We start from the raw sequence: 24,522 nt of genomic DNA, 5'->3' as shown, positions 1-24,522 counted from the left end.
TTCCCCTCTTTGCTCACTCAGAACCAGTTCTCACACACAGACACACAAATAAAAGAACCTGAGCATTGTGTGGTTTTAAAAGCAGAACACAGGTTTATTTACAATCAAGTTCTTAGGGGCAGCTGAATAAATAAAAACTTTGCCCCACATATTCTAATTCCCCTCTGCAGAAAGTGTCCCAACAAAAGGGCAGGTTAGAGAGGTGCCTGTCAGAGCAGCTGCCCCCTAATCCAGCCCCTCCAAAGAACACGCTTCCTTAGCAAAACACTATCAGGAAAGAAGAAATAAAGTGCAAATAAAAAGGCGATAAAACGCTGGTGGCTTGTCTTGAGGCCCAGATGATGTGGAAAGGTTTGGCTGGATAAAGTTAAGTCAGGTAGCTCACACCCAGCCACATCATAGTTTTGGATGTTTCAACGGGGACAGAGCCAAGACACCGCTCCATAGCACAGACAGGGCTCCAGCGCCAACGGGAATATTGCACGTGTGCTCAAGGAGGGGGTGAGTGGCCTGGAATTGCCAGCACCAAAACAAAGGATTTGGGATTTAACCCCACTGCTCCCCTGTGTTCTACTGACAGCCGCCAGGACAGGACGGATGAACAGAAAAAGGGACCAAACATCTCTGTTCCGGTACTGGAGTTAACAGCAGCAGATGAACTTCTCTCCTCACAGCCAGTAACCAAAATGCCTGTGGAATAAAAAGATAAAAAATCTACTTGGCAATACCCAGGCTGTCTTAACAAAAGGGTGCACAAGTCCTGAAAAATGGACCATTGCCTACAGGACAGGTGAAATGGATACAAACAGTTGACATGACAGTGCTGGAGAACCTGTGTCAGGATCAGAGCAGATCTGGATTGAGCCGATAACTCAAAGGCAGAGCTGCCAGAGCCATGGGACACTCTCCTTAAAAGCTGTTCCAACCCTTCAGCCTGCCTGGGACCTGTCCACATTTCAGGATTTTCTCACCCACGCCTGAACCAGGCCACAAGAACAGAACACAGGAGACGGGACATGTAGTAAGTCAGCATACACAGTAATTTCTTTTCAACATTTCCAGCTCAGAAGTGCTGTAGATACATTTGTGTGACAGGGTATTTGGCACAGCTGTCTGGTGAGGAATCTCGCTAGCATCTTCCGCTCCACTCGGTGCATAGACACTGCATGTAAAGGCATGACTAAGTAGCATTCTCCACCCAGAACAGCCAGTCCCTTGCTGAGTCCGAGTGCCACAGTGCAGTTATGGCCATAAGAAGTCTCCGACTTGGCCTCCTTCTCCATTGCTTTAGAACTTTCCTCTGGAAAGTGAAGCCCATGTGCTTGTTAATATCCCGCCTCAGGATGGATCTGGGCTCGGGTCTCCGTTCTGTCCAGCCGCAAACCAGCGCTACCACACGCAGGCGCCGGGCGCCCTTCACCCACCATCCAGTCAAAACTCAGCCCACAGGACAGCCTTGTTGCCTTTGTCCACACTGACCACGTGGGCACCCGCTGGCGACCATGCCACCGCATTGATAGAAGAACTGAAATGGAAGCCAGGTACAAGTTTACCGAAAAGCCAAATTCCACACCAGCAGTCAACTCTGGAATGAAACATTACAGTCCTCTATCATAGAAAAAGCACTTTCTCTGCTCTCAAGAGACTCCTACTTATAATAAGCCCAAGAGACAGAGTTTCTCCAGAATATGTTAAATGTACGTCATTCGAATCACATCTCAGTTTAAGAAGCTGGACAATAACAAACATAACCTTATTTCAGTCTAGAGAATAGTGTCATGAATCCACAAAGAATCTGCATATTAAAAATTCTCGCACACAGATACAAGTTGCAAAGCTGCACGACTACAATTCTTTGATAGCTCAGCAAGATCCACAACCCTGACCCCCGCTTCAGAGCACACGGCCAGATTCCCCTCACCTGTGATGCTTTGCAAGCGTCCTTTCCAATTTCCCAGTGAGCACATTCCAAATGTAAAGGGCCCCATCAGCAGACCCAGCAGCCACATAGTTACCGTCAGGGCTACAAGATCAGAGCAGAGAACAGTTTTTAATTCAGCAACTCATCAGCACAGATCATCGTTCCTCCTGCAACTTCCTAAGCAAGCAACTTGGCATCAAATAATCTCTGAAGAGTTCTGTGTTAGCAGCTGCTAACACCAAGAGGTGAACACTTCAAAATCAAAGTTTCCAAGACATTGGATCAAGATCTGCAGACACACCCTCTCTTGACTGAGAGGCAACCTTGGGCAAATCACAAACTGTGCCCCAGTTTCTCTAGCTGTAAGCAGGGACAATGCAGCCAAACATCACGAATCACTCACTGTTGCTGGGGAAAGATTTTTTACATATGACCTTACCTGAACACAACTCTCGTCCAGTCAGAGCCACATTTGAATCCCTGGGCACTGAAAAGTTAGAATCAGATAATTGTAAATTCATTTACAAGAAGATGGATTTCCAGATTCTCTCTCAAAAGCACAGTAAAGATTCCTACAGGGTTCAGAATAAACTCCAGTATCCCTTTACCACAGTTGACATTTATCATACACTTTCCTCTCAATCACACCTGAAGACATTCTTCCCCTTAGGCCAAACACTTCTAAGCCAAGCTTTCTTCTTTAAAGAGGTAAATTAAAAAATCCACCGGAGCTGATCTTTGCTGTTAAGACTCCGGAGAACTTTGGTACCAACACAGAAGTTAGGAGACTGCTCTCTCCGTGGAGAGACTGAAAAACATTCCGACATCGAGGGCAATCCGCAAAGTCCTGAAATGCATAATGTTCTTGTGGAGAACACACTCACCTGAATGTCTGCTTGACAGCACTAACCCGCAGGTCAATGATCTTCAGTAGATCATCACGGGAACAAGTCAAAAGCTCTGTTCGTTCTGAGTTCAGGTCCAGAGCTGTGATTCTTCCAAGCAGCTCCAGCTCTTTTACTATGCTTTCAGTCCTAAAGACAAAAGGAAAATAGAAAAGGGGCGGGGGGGCGGGAACCAAAGACTAAAACAGGGTCCAGAAGCCAAACCACTGCTCCAAAACTTTGACTTGTCCCAACATGGAAGAAAATGAGGGAAAGGACTACTAATTTATACTCACATTTTGATTCTTGCCCGAGCTAGATCTCACTTTGTGGATAACACTTCCAGCCAACAGATACTACTTTCCTCACAACCCCACCCTCTGAAAAACTAAGTAACACCCAGAATGGCAAGTAGTGACCAATGCAAAATATTTACAAGTAAGCAGACTGCGTTTTCTGAGAAGAAATTCCCAAACCACCAAACAATATAAAAGTCTCTTTCAACAGCCTTCTGCAAATCTTCCAGCAGTCTCATTAGCTTCCAAGCTCAGGATGAAGAGTTCCCTAGCTCAGATTATACTCGGACAGCAATCCCATAACCATTCCTACACGACAAGCTCTCTTACAGTTTTACCTGATGTCCCAGAAACGAATTTTCTTATCAAAATGTCCACTCATTACACATTGCTCAGTACATACGATGTCATTGCAGCTAGATCCTGCAAACACTGTTTTTATACCTAAAAAGGAGAAACCCATGGTGAAACATAGAAATTTAAACTGTACAAACTGATGAAAACAGACACACAAAATAACTGTTCAACCACACACACGTAGTGGCCACAGAGAGCAGTGTTCAAGCATCCCAAAGGGCAGACAAATTGTGTCTTAGACTAATCCTGACTTAAGTCTTCAACAACCTCTCTGCCCTCCTCAATCTCCTTTGCTGGGGCTAATATCCCTTTAAACGCTCCCATGATAGCTATAATTTGCTACTGCTAAACAACATCAAGCTGTCTCCTTGACCTATATTTGCAGTTCAGGTATTAAGGTAACCTTGAATCTCAACTTGACTCTCAGGGCAAGGAGGTTTAACAGCCATCAGTATGAGAAAAACCATGGAAAATGGGTGTTTCTCCCAAAGGAAAATCTGGGTCCTAGCGCTTTCTTCCTTTGAGATGCTGACATTTCTGGCACATTTCCAGGAGACATTTCCATCCATCTCAGGGTTAAAAACTCTGACCTGGCTCCAAGTTTTTGGTGGAAGACTGTAATACCAACCCCCTGCGCAGTAAACAACACTCACAGAACACAGTTGCTGTGAACGTAATAGCATGAACAGTGCCTTCCTACATACAGAAGATTTCTTGCTCTTACTTTAGGTAACAGACAGAAAGAATCCCATTACTTGAATGAAAACAGAAGGCAGCATGGCTGCTAGTTTTTGCTTTTTTAGACTAGCAAGAAGATGAAATAATCTGACTGATGTCAGACTTCCATTTGCATTCAATAAAAGCACAGGACAGAAGTTAGGTTTCCTTACAAACTTTGCTGCGGAGGTCCCAGAGCTTGAGGGTCCGGTCATGACTTCCCGAAACGATGCGTGCATTGTCCAGCAAGAACTTGGCTGACAGAACTTTACCGCTGTGACCAGTCAGGGTGTGCTGAGGACGAGAGATGTACATGGTAAAAATGCAGAATTCCACTCGCTCCCTTTCCTCCTAGCTTACCGGTTCTGCTATTTAACAACTCAAAGACAAGATTAAATCATCATTTGCACAACTACTGCACTGCTTGGAGAAAAATACAATCTACTATGATTAAACGGAGATAACATTGAGTGTTAAGTACCAGAGAATTCAGCCTGAAGCTGGGAGACACAGGGCACTCAGGGCTGCAGTTTCTTTAGCTACTCGGGGAACCTGCAAGCTTGCTTCCTCAATATTCTACACACCTACGCGGACAGACTGCAACCCAGCCTTGCAGAAACAACGGGAAGAGGTTAAAGCACGCTGAAAATAGAAATTGCCCCTTCAGGATTTTAAAATGAGCTTCTCCCAAGGACACAACAGGGTATTGCATCTCAACTGCTCTTATGTCTTTGAGCCTGAAAACTGAGACAACCAGAGATTTCAGAGCTCCCTGCAGCAGTTTCTGTAACTGCACGGGGAGGCTCTGTCAGGCTGAGAAGAACAGGAACCACATTCACTTCAAACTGCTGAATATTTACATAAACCACAAAACACAGAAGGAATGACTGAACTAAGAATTGTGAAAAACAGGAGAGAACTTCGGCATATAGTTAGATTTTTTTGAAATACTCATAGCACTATCAAATTACACAAAGCAATCTGTCTTGGGAAATAGAAAAGAAAAACCCTTCAGAATGGAAAGGAACAGGAGCAAAGTTTGGGAAAGAAGGCAAACCTGATAGACAACACAGACTCTGAAAGAACAGATCATCCCATGAAGACCACTTTGACTTAAGAAAGTACACAAGCTCCAGAAAGAAGGATCTAAACTTTTACTCTGCATCTCTCCTCTGCTCTTGCTGCGCAGTCATTATGTACAGGTATTTGCATTTAAGTAGGGAGCTTGTGGCAAAATATACTGTGATTTCAGCTCCGCAGCCTCCTATGCATGTGCAAGCCACGACAAATCTATATCACACATTCTCAAAACAAAGAATGCGCTATTTTATCACAGAAAACAGTGTGCAGGCTCTCCCAAAGCTGGACTCCGAAAAAGTACAGGAAGATACTATGAAGCCAGGTGGATGTTTGCAGGGATAACTAACTTTTTGTAGCGATTCATGTACAGTCTGCCAAACTTTTATTCACATCCAATAGTAGGTTTTGCAGCCAAACAGAAGCTGCAAAAGAACCGACATTCTTTGCTTTCCCAAACGAGACCCGACATCTCCATACCGAGAACTAGCCAGTGGATTAAAATGCAACTGTAGATTATTACTGACATGTGGAGCGTCAGAAGATTCAGAACATCAACGTAGCATGTCCCTAAAATAAAAAGTTGAGAAGTGTATATAGGAATGACCATAAGAAAATCTCTCAGAAAGCTGAAAAGAAACTTTTCTTTTGGTCAGAGGTGAATCCTTTACACAGATAAGAACTTGAGCACAATGGAGTTGGGAGGAGCAGAGGAATCTTTGAAAGACATTGCAAATAAAGTCAAGTACTTTCAGGCTTACTGCCTTTTACCAGCTGGGCAAAGGACTCCTTTTCAAGGATGCTGCTTCTGACAAAACAAAAAATTCCTTCTTTGTCTTCTGCCGGCCCTGCTCCAGGAGACCTCTTCTCAAACTGAGGCTAAAATATTGAAGCAGTTCTCCATAAATCATAAAAAGCATCTGAATTTCCACAGAGGGAGATACAAAAGTGCACTGGGTTTATATGGAAAGGTTTTGCTAGCTGTGCTGTGAAAATATGCAGTAACTGGAGTTCCCTGCAAGGCTGTGCAGAGACCAATACTGTATTTTAGGTCTTGCTGTGAAGACCATTCAGACAAATAAAGATCCTGTTAACAAAAAGAATTACTGAGAATGTTTGTAAACGCTCAACTTTCAAAATTGCCAAGTTCCCATTAGAGAAAACTGGAAATACAGGACAGAAATGGTCCAAGCACTGCTTTGCCTTCAGGAGACTCACCCGTAATCGATTGTCATCGACCGTCCAGATTCTGCTAGCAAAGTCATTCGAAGCTGCTAGGAGGTAAGAACCCTGTGAATACAAGATTAATTTAAAACTGCTTCTGCAAGTTGATAGGCATATTAAACTCACAAGTATTTCCAATAAATCATTTAAACTGTATCAGTGCTGTATTGCCAAGAGGCAAAAAGAACAAAATCAAACCCAGAGTAGCATACACCAGTAAGGAAAGCCAGTGTAACAACTTTCAAATACGGCTTTTCTTCTCATCAAAATGTGACAGCGATTTCTAGAATCAGGACTGCAGATAAAAGGAATAACAATAACCAGATCAGAAAGGTCAATCTCCTTTCCCTTCTGCTGCAGTGAGGAAACGGATTCTAATTTACTCTCATCTATTGTGTCTGGCTTCTTTCAACTCCTTCTGATGTTTCCACAGGGAAAAAGCCCAGCATCATCTACCCGCACTGCTTAGACAGTCCTGAGAGTGGAATTAGCTCAATTCTTGCAACTTTTGTTACACTTCTAACATTTAAAACTAAGATTCCAAAAACTAAATCTATCCAAGGAGAGATAAATGCACTTGTTCGTGGCTTTAGGCTTAGGGCTCTTCTAAGTCAGCCACGACAGAAAATGGACACCACAGGCTCCATGCTTGCACTCCTGCTCACCTCAGAAGACTTTCCTTGAATCCTTAAAGCTCATTAGCATCTCACCTCAGGTAGTTCTCACCTCAAATGTATTCAAGCAGCTTGCCAAAATCAGAAGTAGTCTCTCCTGCAGATTAACAGTGCCAGCGAATCTCTAATGAGCTGGTCAGCGTCCAAAGGAAGGATCTTTTTGGGTGTGTATCAATAAAGGTTAGCACGTTGAACCACCAAACAGAAGAAACGATGTCAGCTTTGGCCTATTGTCTAATGCAGTAAAGCACTGTGCTATGGGAGAGGTCTCAGCAGAAAAGTCAGATCACATTTCCAGTTTGAGCAACCCAAGACCCCAAACTCCTTCAGGTAGGACTGTTGGATGCAGATCCCAGTCATGTCTCCAATACTTGAGGTTAACATGAACTGAACACATCACAAGCTGTCAGCAAACTCTCTGCCAGCCACACCATTACTGTGCCGTGGCAGGTGAGAAACTGCTGGGAGATAAGGGCATGGAAATGCAAGTCTTAGGATAATCAGACCTTTTACTATTCATCACAGACCTCAGCAGAGCACTTCTGGAAATAAACTTTAAAGAAATAAAGCCTCAGCTCATTCGTTTCTTTTGTCCTGTTGTGCCAACTTTAGTGGGAACCTGAAGAACAACTTCTTACTTCAGACAAAGCTTAGAGTAATTTATTGTAATTTTATCATAATAGCCCCTAACAGCCAGTGTCTGAGCTGCATTATCATCTTCTGAACTGAAAAGCAAAGACGGCAATTACAGACTGCAGCATATCCAAAAAAGACCTTTTGTACAAATTTTAACCAGTGGCACTTACTCTCCTAAGTATCTTAACTCATTTCTTAGGCAACTTTTTAAAATGTTATAATGGAAATCGTGAGCAGAGCACAATGTATTTCAATTCATTTACTTCAACTAATTTACCCCCGCTCCCAAACAGCAGACACCACAGAGATACTCACAGCGCTATCGAATTCTATGCTTGTAATACCAGCATTACTACCAGAGAGGGAACCCTTGGGCTCACACCGATCTGCACAGAGACAAACAAAATTGAAGCAATGGATTAGAACAGAAGCTGACACAAAGTGAACCATGATATGAGTTTGTTTAGCATCCCACTGTACCTCAAATCAAAAATGTTTACCTCCCAAGACTTCCCAAAGCTTAACTCTCCGGTCCATGCCTCCTGTTGCAAGTAGCCGGGAGCCAGGACTGAACTGCACTGCATTCACCTCCCCATCATGTGCATCCTGAGGAGCAGAAGGAACAGATCAGCCACGCAAAATAGAATTAGGGTAGACCCCAAAAAATACAGATTAGAAAGCTATAGAACTTAAAGGTTATACAGAACCCCAGCTGCAGATCTTTCAGCAGTATGTAGGAAACAAAGCCACAGACTGAAACTCTGCCATAGCTGGTGGCTTACAGAGCAAACATGCTGATTCTTATCTAAATCAAAAAACAAAAGCACATAAAGAAAAACCCTAGCAAGGACTCAACATTGATAATAAACTGCTAGAAGCCTTATAATGCTTCATAAGTTTAGGCTGTACAGGGTAAGGCTTTTAAGTTACAGGAGAAATAAATATTAAGGAAAGGAGAGGACAGAAAACGGTAACAGGTGATACGCTGTAGAAGGAAACTAACTTTTTATTTCTCCATCTAGAGCCAGCCATGGAACGTTGGCCTAATCAGTTCACGCAACCACAGGACACTCAAGTCAGGCTTGAGTTAGGAAAGCCTGCTAGAAAACAGCATAACGGATGAACTGTGGTCATTCAGTACACTGGTCATAACGCTACTTCATACTGCCAGCGCAGTTGTGACTGGGAACAGCAGGTTCCTTACAGAGAACTCAGGTTTAAGCTGTGGTTCCTGTCTGCAGGTGCAATGACGCCCCTGCGGTCCCTGCCTTCTCACAGCCTAATGCTTTGAAGCCCGAGTTGGCCACTTCATAGTGATTTTTAACCTTTTGAAAGCTATGACAGTTTTAAGATTACTTCCTTTTTTCCTCCTGCTATTTTCAGTGTCCATACTACTTACCCACACAGCATTAGTACCACATTCTTCATTCATTTGATGCATTCCTTTTTAAGTATTTACAGTAACTGCTCTTTCAAAATCAGTTTTACTGGAAACTTTGTATTTTTTGTTGCTTAAACTTGGTCTGGCAGCTCATATTTAGGGTCATCGCATTTCAAATCTGATCTTTGTACAAGCATAGAAGAGCCGTTCAAGAACAAATCTGGTCTAAGGTCTTGCCCAGAAACTCTGCCTGAGAACGATGGCTGAAGCGATTCCTCTGCCCTCCCACACCTCTTGTGCTTCTCTCTCCAGAGGCGAGCCTCTCAATGTCAAACCTCTGGCACAGGGTCCTTCCAGTCATTCCTGGAATGCTCTGCTGAACCTAGATGTGCCCTCAGACTCCACCTGTGCTCCATACACAGGAGCTAAAACTCAGCACAGATCATCTCCAGAAGGAACATGTCGACTCCCATGAAATGAGTAGCGACTTCTTGCTTCTAACATCGCGGCGTGAACCACACACCCCCTTCACATTGCCAAGTTCTGCCAGGCTGACTACTGCAGCTGTTCCTACTCCTGCTGCCACGTCAGGAATTGGAATGGGGCAGCCTTGCTCACACTGCCAAGACTAAGGGTGGGCACAGCCTGCTGTGGTTTGCCCCCCTGCCTGAGAAAGACAGGCTGCACTGCTCTTGAAAGTTCAAATTAATGGTACAAAAGATCAGAAGAAAGGTGAAATGACAAACTCTCGCGTGGTTCTTGAAAACCTCGCATATATAGTGTTGCCATACCTGTCATCATGAAATAGGGCAGGACTTACATCTGTTGATCAACTGTGCTTGCTGTACACAATCAGAGGAGAGGTTGCAACACATGCTGCAGCCATGAACCCTGCTCCGACGCTCCCTTTGCCAGCCAGCTCCAAGCTGCCATTTAAGTGATGATCCTGTTCTCACTGAAGGGAACACTGCTACTCGCTCCACCCCATGACCACCACTAGGGAAGACTCTAATGGGGCAGCTAGGAATACACAAGCCTCCACACTGAAAGAGTCTCTCTATTGCTCTGGATGAAACATATGTCATTTCACATCCATATCCAGAATTGGAGTGCCTGATAAAGCTCAAGAGGAATGTTAAAACAAGTAGCTGCATTACAAGGCAACATAACATCATCTTCCATTCAGAAGGCAATGCCCTTCACAGAAAATAAAGTTCGGCCTTGTGAGGCCAAAACTGCACATAAACGAGGTCTCAGCTTGAAAACTTTAGATCACGCACAACTAATTAAGACACTCCACTACCATGAGCTCCTCTTAATTAGTTCTGTTGGATGACATTCAGTGCCACAACTCCCTTCACTGTGGAGAACTGGAACTGAATCAATCCCAAACTGTCAGCAATCTCTTCCTCAAACACAGCTCTACTATGGCATGACAGAAGAGAGACTGCTGGGAGCCAACAGGGCAGCGGAGTGTAATCCCCTGTGCCCTCAGGCCTTGCACTAGTCATCATCGACCTCAGTAAGACAGATGTCAAGCACACCGTCTCTGAGAAGCATTTGGGCTAAGAACTAAATGGGGTGAACTATGCTATCAAATCAAGAATTCCTTCTTGTTTGGCAATGTCAATGTCAACAGAGTCAGTCTCAGGAGATCAGATCCCACAAAGACAGGCTTCACTTCCCCCAAAGACAGTAAAAGGAACAGTAAAACGAGACTTCCTTCTGTACTTACAAAGACACATATGGCAGTAGTGGGCACTCGCACTTCTTTACTGGCACCTGGATGTGGCTCTACATTATCCTGGGGAGCAGGGAACGAGGACAAAGAACGCCTCCTGAGATGAAATAAAGTAGAAATGTTTTAAAACAAGAAATGAATGCTCCTTCTCTTGAGTTCATCCAGATTTGTACCTGTCACTTAACTACACTCTACAGCAATTAAAAGAGGGGGGAAACAGTTTTTAACTTGCTTTTATCCCATATTTCAAAAATTACATTTGCCATATCAAACTACATCACTTGTGGTTTTAGGTATTTCACTGCATGCTGGAGAAGTTACCTGAACTGATCACTGACCTCATTTCAGAGCAGTCTTTTTTTTTTTTTTCCAATAGGAAAGAGAAACACGGAAATAAGCGCGGCTGAGTTCAGGTGGAGAGACTGCATCTCCATCATTCTGTCTAGGAAGACTCAACACCACAGCAGCACTACATCCCAGGCAACAAAGTGCTCTATTCAAAAGCTTGGGCTGCACCATTTAAGCAAAGACCATCCACCTAAGAGCTTAACATAGAAGGGCTGGCTCCAGTCTGGATACTAAGCACAGAACCCAACGGCTTATTTTAAAAAAACATATTAAAGGAGCAAAGTGCAGTGGAAAGTAAGAGCAAGCCCACGTATTCTCTTCACAAGAAGGGGCTCGTTGCCTCTCTAACTGTAGACAGTTTCTAGCCAGTGCTATCAACATCTGCAATCTAGTCAGGATAACGCGCTGGGTTCCGTGTTACTTCAATGGAATACATTCACATGCTGGACTAAGAGCAGATAATGTTTTCACCTGGCAGCATCAGAAGATTGATGTCCCAAAAGGGGAGACTCAGACAGACTGGAGGGAAAGGTCAGAGGTCAGCACACGGCAAGATGGAAGAAACAGGAAGTTGAGGAGAACGAAAAAGAAAAAGAAAAGAAAGGCAGAAGCTAGAAGAAAGACTGAAATTATTTGTTTGTATTCCCTGCATCACCAAGATTTTGGTGTACATTGAAAGTGATATACAAAACAAAGAGGTGAAAGTGTTCTAACCTACCCAAAGATATTACTGATAGAGTCCAGAAGGCCTCCAGCTGGCTGGGAGAGTCGCTTACTGAAGAATGGGAGGACAGGTTTAAACCTCGTGAATAGCTTCTCCACATAAAGATCAACACAAACACATTTCATAGCAACAAGTCTCTGGAAAGACTCCCTCCCCTCAGACCCAGCCCAAAGACAGAACACCAAAGGAGGGCATCAGTTCAAACATCACCGGTAGCTATAACTCAGAACACAATTCATCGGTGAAATGACTTCAATTTCCCTCATCTTCCACCCTGTAAATTACTGGGTTTAGATGTAACAGTCTGCCCAGTCTGAAGTTCCAATCAAATTAATCCATGCTCTCACCTAACTACCTCTTACTTTCCACTCACTGCTACTTTACAGGAAGAAAAAGATGCATTTAATCTAGGCAAAGGCACTCTCAGCATTTCAGCCAAATCAAAAAATCCAGCTGTTTGCAAAGTCACAGTGATATCTTGCATAGTAACAGAGATAAAATACAACAAGCACAGCAACGCCCATTTTATGCCTATTTTGCTTTTAAACCTTTGTTTTTAAGATTGGACACAGATTTTTCAGACAGTAGTTTAATTTATTTAAAAGAGCCAAGGGAAACCATAGCATATCTTAAGCATGGTAACAGAGGACACAGCACATGAATTTCATGCTGCTCTAATGGAAGTACTAAACTGTCCTCCAGCTAAAGGCAAGTGAAAAAACATAGGTGACATTCCCAACATTGTTCCAACTCTTACATCCCTTCTTCCTCAATGATATGGTACAAAAAAAGTCTCTTGGTCTACAAACCTGGATGTCCGGCTGACAGCTCGCACTGGAGACGTCTCCTCGGCTGTGTCAGAGGTTTCATCTGCAAGCACTTCAATATCATCATCCCTGCTGAAATGAGAGAAACCACTTCATTTTCCATCAGCCAGAGCTTCCTGTGGTAACCACCCACTGATGTAGATGAATGGATGACGCTGTTCCAGGGGCTGTCGGTGTGTGCGCCCAACCCTCACCTCAGTCGATTTGGCTGTAGTAACAGGTGGGCAGGTCCAGACAACACAGACACTGACCCACCTGTCACTATCAGACGTACCACGTTCTACGGGCCACATCTGAAAACAAGTACATGCAGCACCTAAATTCAGTTTTTTTTTTCCTTGTGACAGCAAATTATACCCTCTGCAGTCAACAGGGTTGGATTTCCCCTCCATATTTATGTTAACAAAGCAACCTTTCCAGATTCTCTTTACTACAGGCATTAGACTGCAGCCCGCAGCACTGCCTACAGCTTTATAAGGACCCATCACATCTGAGCAGGACTGTTAGAGTGAACTGTATTTGCTGGAATAGTTACAGAACAGCAAAACTCAGAGTTATTACAACCCCAAATACAGGCAATATCTATTCTCACAGCTCCTTTTTCACTGTTCCAATGGAGGAAGTATTAAAAAACAAAGGACAAGAGTTTGAATTTTCCTTCTTTACCCACACCAAAGACATCTTGATACTTTCTATACTGTTGTACTTCAGGTGCTGCTCCACTAAGTACAAGGGATCTTCTGGATCACTTCACTCAAGTGTTGCTGTACGACCAAACAGAGTGTGAGGCTCCAATATACACACGCCATGCTAAACTACTCTGTTAATGCTAAAAGGTTTTTCCCAGTTAGTCATCATGGGCTCTGACAGACTGATATTTTTGTCCTTCAAATATGACTTTTTTCCTACACTTCTGATTTTGCAGGACAAACTATTTTTAAACACACTCTGTCAACCTGATGCTGTTTGACTGAACAGGAAGTTTAAATCCAGCATTTAAGTAGCAATAAACCAATTCCTGCCATCAGATAATACTCAGCTGCAAATGAAAACCATGAGACCATTTTTATCTCTCATTGCAGAACAGAGCAGCACTTCAAGTTCTATGATTTTGGAGGACAGTGTATATGAAAAGGCTACAGAAAACATACCCTGAAAGTATCAGGTTGATATTTCAACAAACGCTATCAATTCTACTGATACTTCTTTTTTAAAATCTAAAGCCTGAGCTATTTAAATAGTACGTAGCAAAAGAACTTTCCACGTTATTATATTAAAGTGATTATAAGCGCCAGGATGCACTCCTCCAGTTTTCCCCTTCAGCAAGCAGCACGTTTATACAATACAAACCCTCTAAAATTACAAAATCGAAAAGAATGAATCAAAAACATCTGTGAAGGAGGTTGAGTAATTTACAGAAACAATTATTTTCTAGGTTTCTTTTTAAACCGGCTTCTTTATAGCTTCTCAGTGTCTCATGTGAGATTATTATGAAATACGGGGACCATTAAGACCCACCACAAGAGGAAGTCAAATATTCAAGCTGTTGAGCTCCAGCTACCTCTGATCTCAGCTTTAAGATAGAAGGTCTCACTTTGGGTAATAGAGAGGAAGAAGATTAACAGGGAAAGCGGCCACAGACATCACACGTGTGTTTCCCCTCTCGGTGCAACATTATTTATTGAAGAGGTTAACATTCTAAGATATTTTGTGTGCGTTTACATCAAATAACGTGGCCGAAAGGGATATTGCTGTTCTTACAAGCTGGGAAAACTGTCCTCTGGCTTGGGACTGTCCACTGGACTGTGACATAGAGGTCAGCAGTAATCTTCTCATGGGGAGTCACACCTCAGTAAGCTAAGGGAATGGAAGCACGCAAACGCCTCTCAAAAAAAAATGCAAAGCAAATCATGCCAACTAGTTGCACTGTTAATAGCAGTTTCAGTTTTCCTTTCCAATGCTCCAAGCCCTCTCACACTCCCCTTACATGTGCCCTTCGAACCCAATCAGACTTTTGCGCGGGCCATTTTCTAGAGCAGATGGGTCATTCCTATCACAAGCAAGGACATAAAAAACGGAGACTCAGCGCAATTACCTGATGCTGATACAAAGATAACCGCTATCAAGAAATAGCCTGCATAGTGCTCAGGCACTGCCTCAGCGGTTTCCAGTAACAATGCAGCAGGCAGTTTTTCTGGAGCTGGCTAACACAGTAAGTGCCAATAACCTTACCAACCTGGTGCAAAGCACCTATGCCGTCAACCACCCACTTCAGTCAGGTGACTAAATACCATCCAGGAGCAAACAGGGCAGCAAAAAAGAACAAGAGATATTTACCTCTGGTTTGACAAGAAAGGTAACTCCACATCTAGCTAGTTTTTTTTCCTACAGAACAAATCTCTCCCAGTGTCAAAGGGATCGATATATTCTCACTTGCCTTAACTCACTCAGTATCTGTTCCTACCGGAAACCCTTGAACGTATTCACAGTCTAACATTTAAAAACGCATTTCCAAAGTGTACTTTTCCATGGTCAAAGAACTATTTTTAAGACCAAAGACACAACACAAGTGTTTTTATACTGACATAAAAATACATACATTCACCAGATGAACCATTCTTAGGACTTTCAGTCCAAGCATCTATTTTAATTTGCAACAGAGGTTTGTTTCCTGGAAGTTCAGGAATGGAGAGTTACCGTACATTTCTGACTTTACACACAAGTTTAAAAACCCCTCTGCATCACTAAGCTTAGAAATAACAAAGAGGCTATTTATCATGCATCTGCATAAAACTGAAGCATGAAGGAGGCTATAAAACAAGACTGCTTACGGTTCAACAGGCAGAGGTTCTTTGGCAGCTTCTGCTAGCTCCTTCTGCAGCCTGGCTTGTCGCCTCCTAAGAAAAAACAAGCAAGGTTGTTTTAAAATAAACACAATATTTGTGTTTTGATGGGCATCATAAGATTTCCAAAAAAAAAACCCCAGACCATTGCCCCAATTTTAGCCTGCTTTTCAAGATATTTGGTGCAGGAGGGGCAGTTTTCTTACTGCAGATAGCAAAGGAAGATAAATCAAGTGAGGCAATAAGGTGAACTGTGCTTACGGCCCCTTACGACCCTTCATGAATGTGAATTTGCTTGGAGTGCAAGAACTTACAGAAATAACAATACAAAACTGCCAAATACTAGAAGGCTTGTGTTATAGCTCTTAGTCTCCAAGCATTCTTAGCTGCAAGTAGGCTGAAGCAATTCAGAAAAATAAGAAACATTATTATTTTGCAATGGAAAAAAAAAGATACAAACTTATTTTTGCAAGTTATGCACTGCTGTCTCATTGCAGTCACTCCTTTTATCGGAATGCAAAAACCACTTGAGTTGTTAAGTCAAAAAAGGATAAACTAAGAGTAGCATCAAGATGTAATACAAACAAAAGAAGTTCAAATCTGGTATCAGCCCCCCCAGTTTCTATCTGATTTATGCTCTTAAGGCCATAGTTAAATGTTGCTCAGGAAACAAACGTGTTATTCATTTAAAAGACAGTAATGTTTTCACAAAGCCAGAAAGAAGAAGGAACGCAAAGTTCTGCAACTCTCATTGTGTTTTGCAAGAATACGGAGATCTTAAGAGATCAAAACTAACCCTGGTTTTATCCCACGCACTTGTAAGTATTCAAAAACATATTGGGAAGTAGTTTATCAAATAGAAGTCATCAGCTTCACCTTGAATCCTTTTCATTTTCTGCATTCAAACGATTGGCTTCTTGTGCTTTCTCTGCCATCCAACGCGAGACCAGCTCCTGGTTGTCTTCCGTAGTCTTCCTTAGTTTCTCCTCCAAGGCATTGAAGGTGATCTGGAGAGCATCATATTCATCTTTCAGTGTCTGATTAGCTCGCTCAAGATCTTGTAGCTTGCTACGCAATTCCTGGCACTCCGTTTCCAGTTCAGAGATCTTTTGCAAATACTCAGCAATCCTGGAAAGGCAACAAAACATATAAAACAATGAGAATATCCTTTGGGACCCACACCATCTTCTTTGTGCTATTTGTACAATGCCTAAAAAGGGAATTTTTAGCCCATAGCTAGGACTCCTAGAGAATATTACAACACTAATAAATAACTCCCACCAGAAGTCTGGATCAAATAACTCAACCACACAGACTGAAGTTCATACTCACTTTGCTTCGTTCATCTGCATCTCTTTGTCCTTCTGCTGCATTTGGTTATTCAGATCAATTACAGACTGGGCCAGCTAGGGAGAGGAGAAAATTACGTTACAAAACGCAGGGATGCCAGCTGGGTAACACACACAGAGCAGCAACCAGCGACAACACTACAAGCGTGACGCATACCTTTCAGTCATTTTTCATAGCTTTCTGTGCAGATCTGTTCACTGTCTCTATCACACAGGTCATTAAGTCATGGAATCCGCTTTCAAAAATTAGTAGTCAAAAAGTCATTTTCCTTTGGTATCTCACCCCTTACTCTCAAAAAGCTTCTTTATTAAAGTCACATCAAACTGAACACGCATTAGGACGAAATTTTGTTTTTTAAAGTAGTAGGGGGAAAAAAATCTATACAGAAACTGAAAATCGGCAAGTAAGTAAACTAGCAAATGAGTATTAACACCCAAGCAATGAATCTTCCCGTTACGATCGGGGCAGCCATCACAGGAGGCACGTAGCTCACACACGTAAACACAGGTTTCACGAAGAGTCTTCCCACAGAGAAAGTTTCCAGAGTGCAGAGGACACGGAGAGGCAGAGGCCGACACTGGTGAGCTGCTACTGCCAGCGAGCCCATGGCGTGCAGAACCTTGGCTGCCAGGGGAGAGGGAAGCCCGAGTTTGGAGAAGAGCGCGTGCCTATGTAGATAGCTTAGGATACCAAGGCAGAGAAGGAATTCTCTGTCGTTGCACGCCTCCTGCAGAAAGCTGTCTCCTCTTAGAAAAGCTCAGAATTACTAACACTTGAGCTTCTCCACAACTCCAGTGAGGTGTGATCAAAGGAGAAACATAACTTTTTTCAGGTCACTCCCACCTTCTTCCTGCAGTACTATTCAGATACCACCTCCTGGACTCACTCAATCCACTGCTGTGCTTTTTAAAAACCCAATTCTGCGAATCAAGCGTTCACAACTTCCCATCAAAAAACAACCCCCCAAAAAAGAGAGCAGGTTTTCCTCTCTTCCAGGCTCAACTCTCATAGCTAATGGGGCTTCTGGGCTCCCTACTGCATCAGCAGGGCAGAATCAGTACTCCCTTTTCAGTCTAACACCACGGCACCTGCAATCTTGGCTTGTTCCTGCTTATTTTCATCCACTCTTACCTAGCTGTGGGTCTGCAAAGTGAGAGAGACAAATGAAACTACACACAGCCATCTAATCTCTCACTCTGCTCATTCAAAACCTTTCCGATGTAAGACTAGTGGGCAAGTCCAGCTCCATAAATTGGATCAGTTCCTTCCTCCTCTAACAAATGCACTTAAAAACCAATTTGTGAAACAAAATTAAGCACTTCTTGAAAATCATGCTATGCTGACAACACCAGCTCTTATTTCCTGGTTGACAGTTTGAAAGGCCAACCAACTCTGGTTTATTTTAATCATCAACATGTGTTGCTTAAAAAAGCTGTACATGAAATGAGGAAAAAATGACAACGAATAAGCCTGTGAACATGACCTTAATTTTACCAAAGAGCCTTGTATGAACCACAGAGAACACGAGGGGACTTTCTAACCTCGCCACGTTTCTTATGCAGTTCTGTCAGCTCTTCTTGATGCTTTATCTTCAGCTGTGCCAGTTCCTGCAATTGAGCATCATTCCACGTACCGTCGTGTCCTGGACTGGAGGTGGAGAGAGAGGAAGAAGAGATGTCACAAACTACAACCCAACTGCTCCTTTCCCTCTGACCAGCCAGTCTCGGGAAAAGCTCCCTTGGATTCTCTATTCTGCATCAAAGATACAGGGGTCATTCATTACGAACTAAACCACAGCTAGCTCCCCATCCCCAACACAATTCTCACCAACCAAAATGCCATTATACAGTACTAGAAAATTAAATTTACTGAAAACTCAGTTCACCCCTTCATACATTTACTTCAAAGATGCTGGGTTTGTGCATTTCTTCTCATCCCCATCCAGTTCAGCCTCATCTCTTAGAGTAATTCTTCAACCAGAACCAAATTCCCATAAACTAAAGATGGTTCAAGACAACTGCAGGCATCAGAAAGTTTTGGGGGGCTTTCACAGGGGTGTTAACTCCGGCCTCCTGGCCAAATGTTGACATTTTGCCTGCAATTCCTATAAAATCGAGAGTTCTTTCCTCACTAGCAATTGCACACAATAGAGTTAACTGTATTTATTTTGTAACCCAATGAAGCACACTTAAAGCCTATCCAGTTCCAAACCCTCTGCCACGGGAGGGGACAACCTCCCACTGCATCCAGTTGCTTCAAGCCCCATCCAACCTGGCCTTGAATACCTCCACGGATGGGGCAGCCACCGCTTCTCTGCGCAATCACTAGGGACTAACATGAGGCAAACATTGTAAGTGCTACAAGGCAGACAGATCAGAAGCAGAAGCTCATTATGTTCTGCCTTCCTACCCTGCATCTAGGGATAAACAACCTTCTGTCCAAAACTTAGTCAGATCTTTCTGCACTGTACACTGTAAACTGCAACTTTACCACCCGTTTGGAGTTAGTTATAACCTTAGTGCAACAGATTTTCCAGTTTTTTTTAGTCTCAAGCTGCTGCAGTAACCTGGAAGATATTTATGTAATGCATCAAACAATAGTTTAGATTACAGCATGGATGACACAGAACTGACTGACAGAAAAGGAATTTTAAACACCTGATCTCATGCCTGCTCTGCATGTCATATTTTTCTGCTTGAAGCTTATCAGCCAGCACTGCGTGGAGGTCCGACTTCTCTAGTAGCTTGTTATCTGAAAGAGCAAAAAGTGCAATTAAGAAGGCAAGAAAAGCAAAACCAAATCCCCACCCGCCTTGACCAGCTAAGATTGAGTACCTTTAATTATTCTGACACAACAAATATTATGCAAGCCTACACCACATTAGAGTGTGCTCCTCTTTGATGTCAGCAGGCTATGGCAGCGTTCAGCTACAGCTCTAAGAATTCCTTATTAACCCAGATGCTGTGTGGGACCAGTCTTAGTTTAACAGAAAGGCTGCTCAAATCTATCAATATCCATTAAAACAGAGGAGTTAAAAGTTCAGTCTCTCTACAGCACCTCAGTTGAGAGCAACAAGGAAAGCAGACCTGCTGGAGAACCGCTCACAGCCAACACTGCACAATCTTGCCAGGATGGTTTGATTCCCTGTCTGGGAAACACAGCATCTCACTGCAAGCCAGGCAGGATAAAGAGGGACAGGAAAGCAAGTGCTGGACAAACAGAACTGACCCCGAAATAGGGCCAGATTTTTTTTTTTATTCTAGGATTCTACTGCTGTGGTAGGGCCACACCTGAATACTGTATCCAGCTCTGGAGCCCTCAGCACATCAGGGACATGGACCTGTTGGAGAGGGTCCAGAGGAGGCCACAAAAATGATCAAAGGCCTGGAACACCTCCCTGTGAGGAGAGGGCAAGAGAGTGGGGTTGTTCAGCTTGGAGAAGACTCTGAGGAGACCTTATTCAGGCCTTCTGATACTTGAATGGGGCTCATAAGAAAGATGGGGAAAAACTTTGAAGCAGGACTTGTAGCAACAGGAAAGGGGGTGACGGTTTTAAATTAAAAGAGGAGAGGTGTAGACTACATATTAGGAAGCAATTTTTCACGCTGAGGGTGACGAAACACAGGCCCAGGTTGCCCAGAGAAGTGGTGGCTGCCCCATCCCTGGAGGTGTTCGAGGCCAGGCAGGATGGGGCTTGGAGCCTCTGATCCAGTGGGAGGTGTCCCTGACCCAACAATTCTGATTCTATGGATCCGGTTGCTCCAAGCCCCATCCAGCCTGGCCTTGAACACCTACAGGGATGGGGCAGCCACGGCTCCCCTAGGCAACCTGGGTCAGGGCCTCCCCACCCTCACAGGAAAACATTTCTTCCTAAGATCTCATCTCAATCTCCCCTCTTTCAGCTGAGAACTGTTCCTCTAGTCCTATTCCTGCATTCCCCGATCCCTACCCCTCCCCAACTTTCGTGGAGCCCCCTTCAGCACTGGAAGCTGCTCTAAGGCCTCCCTGGAGCCTTCTCTTCTCCAGGCTGAACAACCCCAACTCTCTCAGCCTGTCCTGACGTGGGAGGGGCTCCAGCTCTCAGATCATAGAATCGCAGAATAGTTCGGGAGGGACCTCAAAGCCCACCCAGTCCCACCCCTGCCCTGGGCAGGGACACCTCCCACTGGGTCAGGCTGCCCAAGGCCCATCCAGCCTGGCCTTGAACCCCTCCAGGGACGGGGCAGCCACAGCTTCCCTGGGCAACCTGGGCCAGGGCCTTACTACCTTAAGTGTAAAAAAATGCTTCCTAATGTCTGGTTTTAATCTTCCTCCATCCAATTTAAAACCAACCTCCCTCACCCTATCACTCCAGGCCTTCGTAAACAGTCACTCCCCAGCTTTCCTGGAGCTCCTTTCAGCACTGGAAGCTGCTCTAAGCCTTCCCCACTGCCTTCTCTTTTCCAGGCTGAACAACCTCAATTCTCTCAGCCTCTCCCTGTCGCAGTGATGCTCCAGCCCTCAGATCCTCTCTGTGGCCTTTGAACTTGCTCCAACAGCTTCATCTCCTTCTTATGCCGAAGATTCCTTGGGGATTTCAGAGCTAGATTAAGGGCCCCAGGTGGGGTCTCAGAGTGGAGCAGAAGGGCAGAACCCACACATATATATATATACACATACACACCCCACCACACACCCCACCCCACTTTGGCCACAGCCACAGGTGGTGTTTTTCCCACCCTGTGCCAGGGTCTGTGCTACAGAATCACCGAATGGGTTGGGTTGGAAGGGACCTCAAAGCCCATCCAGTTCCAGCCCCTGCCATGGGCAGGGACACCTCCCACTGCATCAGGTCACTCCAAGCCCCATCCAGCCTGGCCCTGAACCCCTCCAGGGATGGGGCAGCCACCACTGCTCTGGGCAACCTGGGCCAGGGCCTCACCCCCCTCACAGGAAAACATTTCTTCCTAAAATCGCAACTCAATCTCCCCTTTTTCAGCTGAAAACTGCTAGCCTCATCCTATCCCTGCACTCCCTGATCAAGAGCCCCTCCCTAGCTCTCCTGCAGCCCCTTTCAGCACTAGAAGCTGCTCGAAGGTCTCCTTGGAGCCTTCTATTCTCCAGGCTGAACATCTCCAACTCTCTCAGCCTGTCCTCATGCTCCAGCCCTCAATCACAGAACAGTTTGGGTTGGAAGGAACCTTGAAAATCATCTAATTCCAACCCCTGCCATGAGCAGGGACACCTCCCACGGGCTCAGGGGGCTCAAGGCCACAGCCAGCCTGGCCTTGGACACCTCCAGGGATGGGGCAGCCACAGCTTCCCTGGGAAACCTGGGCCAGGGCCTCCCTAGCCTCATGGTGAAGAAAATCCTCCTCATGTCCAGTCTAAATCTTCCCCTCTCCAGTTTACACCCATTCCCCTTCATCCTATCACCACAAGCCTTTGTGAACAGTCCCTCCCCACCTTTCTTGCAGCCCCTTCAGGCACTGGAAGGTCGCTGTGAGGTCTCCTCGGAGCCTTCTCTTCTCCAAGCTGCACAACCCCGACCCTCTCCGCCTGCCCTCTCACAGAAGGAGCTCCAGCCCTCCCACCATCCCCGCGGCCTCCCCCGGCCCCGCGGCCCAGGGCCTCCCTCTCTCCCTCCCTCCTCACGAAGCTTTTCTCTCACACTGCACGATCATCTCCTCGAACGGCTGCCGCTGCATGCGGTCCCTCCGCCGCAGCTCCGCCGCCAGGTGCCGCTTCCACGGCGGCGCCGCCACGGCCCGCGGCCCCGCCGCCATCACCGGGGGGGGGGGGGGGGGGAAGGGGCAGCGCGGCCGCCTCCTCGGACGCGCCCGCCGCCCTCGCCCCGCCTCTCCTCGCCGACGGACACGCCCTCCAGCCCGCCCCGCGCCGCCGACGGCCCCGCCCGGCTCCGAACGGCGCGGGGCGCCGTTCGGAGCCGGGCGGGGCCGTCGGCGGCGCCAGGGAGGTCGTGAGGCGCCTGTGTGAGAAGAACGGGCCTCGCCGCCGCCATCTTGGCACCGCCCCGGGCGCCAGCGGCGCGGCCGCCATCTTGAGAGCGGCGGGAGGCGCGAGGCGGTCTCGGCCGCCATCTTGAGCGCCCCCTCAGAGGGCGGGCGCCATGGCTCCTCTGGAGCCTCTGCGGCTGCTCCGGGTGAAGCGGGTGTGAGAATGAATTGATGAGATTGGCTGATGCTGGTTGCTGGTGAAGGGGCTGGAGAACAGGCCTTATGAGGAACGACTGAGGGAGCTGGGAGTGTTTAGCCTGGAGAAGAGGAGGCTGAGGGGAGACCTCATTGCTCTCTCCAACTCCCTGAAAGGAGGTTGTGGAGAGGAGGGAGCTGGACTCTTCTCCCAAGGGACAGGGGACAGGACGAGAGGGAATGGCCTCAAGCTCCACCAGGGGAGGTTCAGGCTTGATATCAGGAAAAAAAATTTCACAGAAAGGGTCATTGGTCCCTGGCAGAGGCTGCCCAGGGAGGGGGTTGAGTCCCCTTCCCTGGAGGGGTTTAAGGCACGGGTGGACGAGGTGCTAAGGGACATGGTTTAGTGTTTGATAGGAATGGTTGGACTCAATGATCCGGTGGGTCTCTTCCAATTTGGTTATTCTATGATTCTATGATTCTTTCTGATACGTTCCAACACGAGTCTTGAGGAGTTTTATTTGCCAGCATTTTTGGTATTGGAGTGTGGAGAGTGCCTCCAGTTCGCTAGGATCTCCTGGAATTTCTCCTTTTTAAAGGAGTGGATGAAAGGACACCGTGTCAGAGAGCTTAACTCATTGTATATACACATAAATACTCTAAAAGAATAACAAAAAGTTTTGCCATTATGTAACCCGGCAGAGCCAAGAAGTACATGAGGCTTTGGTGGCGCTTTGGTGAACAAAATGCCATGTGGCATGCCCTGGCTCGCCAGCCATGAGTCTCATGCTCATGCCTTTGCTTTTTGCTTTTAAAGGCAGATTATTCTGTGAATGAACCATAGTTACTAAAAGCTACAGAGCTGGCAGAAAGGTGTTGTACTGCCTTGTCCAGAACAGAGAGCCCTGCAGTACTGTCGGTTGGGTGGCTTTTAGAATCACAGAATGTTCTCAGTTGGAAGGGACCCACATGGATCATCGAGTCCAGCTCCAGTCCCTGCACAGGATGACCATAACATTCACACCATGTGTCTGAGGGCGTTGTCCAAATACTTCTTGAACATTGTCAGGTTTGATGCCATGACTGCTTCCCTGCGGAGCTGTTCCAGGGCTCCACCACCCTCTGGGTGAAGACCCTTCTGCTAATATCCAACCTAACCCTCCCCTGGCACATCTTCCTGCCATTGCCTTGGTTCCTATCGTTGGTCTCCAGAGAGAAGAGCTCAACTCTTCCTCCTCCTTCCCTTGTGAGGAAGCTGTAGACTGCAGTGAGGTCTCCCCTCAGTCTCCTCCAGGCTGAAGAGACCAAGTGACTTCAGCCACTCCTCATATGGCGTCCCACCAAAACACTTCACCATCTTCGTGGCCGTCCTCTGGATGCTGCCTAGTAGC

At 45.5% G+C, this 24,522-nt stretch overlaps 1 protein-coding gene and 2 non-coding genes across 10 annotated transcripts; all 3 read right to left on the bottom strand.

The window, feature by feature from the left end:
* Window positions 1-1,019: 1,019 nt before the first annotated feature.
* On the bottom strand, window positions 1,020-22,803 carry ATG16L1 (autophagy related 16 like 1). Of its 8 annotated transcripts, none has more exons than XM_069865325.1 (19): window positions 22,651-22,803; window positions 19,658-19,751; window positions 18,542-18,647; window positions 16,983-17,056; window positions 16,527-16,778; window positions 15,639-15,704; window positions 12,790-12,879; window positions 11,975-12,031; window positions 11,728-11,775; window positions 10,903-11,005; window positions 8,287-8,392; window positions 8,102-8,172; window positions 6,471-6,542; window positions 4,349-4,469; window positions 3,440-3,545; window positions 2,806-2,955; window positions 2,361-2,408; window positions 1,922-2,023; window positions 1,020-1,525 (listed from the first exon to the last, which is right to left on the bottom strand). In XM_069865325.1, exons 1-19 carry the CDS (start codon window positions 22,763-22,765, stop codon window positions 1,432-1,434), a joined length of 1,875 nt encoding a protein of 624 aa, XP_069721426.1. In that variant the 5' UTR covers window positions 22,766-22,803; the 3' UTR covers window positions 1,020-1,431. The 8 variants fall into 8 exon arrangements, with proteins under 8 accessions (XP_069721426.1, XP_069721427.1, XP_069721428.1 ...); XM_069865326.1 differs by having other exon boundaries at window positions 12,790-12,876; XM_069865327.1 differs by lacking the exon at window positions 11,728-11,775.
* On the bottom strand, window positions 7,416-7,678 carry LOC138724972 (small Cajal body-specific RNA 6). The gene has a single exon (XR_011338154.1). It is a non-coding gene; the product is annotated as a small Cajal body-specific RNA 6 (non-coding RNA).
* Window positions 10,417-10,686, bottom strand: LOC138724981 (small Cajal body-specific RNA 6). Its single transcript, XR_011338163.1, has one exon. It is a non-coding gene; the product is annotated as a small Cajal body-specific RNA 6 (non-coding RNA).
* Window positions 22,804-24,522: the final 1,719 nt, after the last annotated feature.

Source organism: Phaenicophaeus curvirostris, chromosome 10 (assembly GCF_032191515.1).
Source record: "Phaenicophaeus curvirostris isolate KB17595 chromosome 10, BPBGC_Pcur_1.0, whole genome shotgun sequence".
NCBI classification, from domain to species: Eukaryota; Metazoa; Chordata; class Aves; order Cuculiformes; family Cuculidae; genus Phaenicophaeus; species Phaenicophaeus curvirostris.
The sequence above is the reverse complement of the archived record's forward strand: the minus strand, read 5'-3'. Positions and strand labels throughout refer to the sequence as shown.

Coding starts and splice junctions, on each gene's coding strand:
- ATG16L1 (XM_069865325.1), bottom strand. CDS start 22,765: ATGGCGGCGGGGCCGCGGGCCGTGGCGGCGCCGCCGTGGAAGCGGCAC. Junction 8,173..8,286: donor GCTTTGGGAAGTCTTGGGAG/GTAAACATTTTT, acceptor GTCTCTGTGCAG/ATCGGTGTGAGCCCAAGGGT. Junction 2,956..3,439: donor ATTCGTTTCTGGGACATCAG/GTAAAACTGTAA, acceptor TTTTGTCTTTAG/GACTGAAAGCATAGTAAAAG.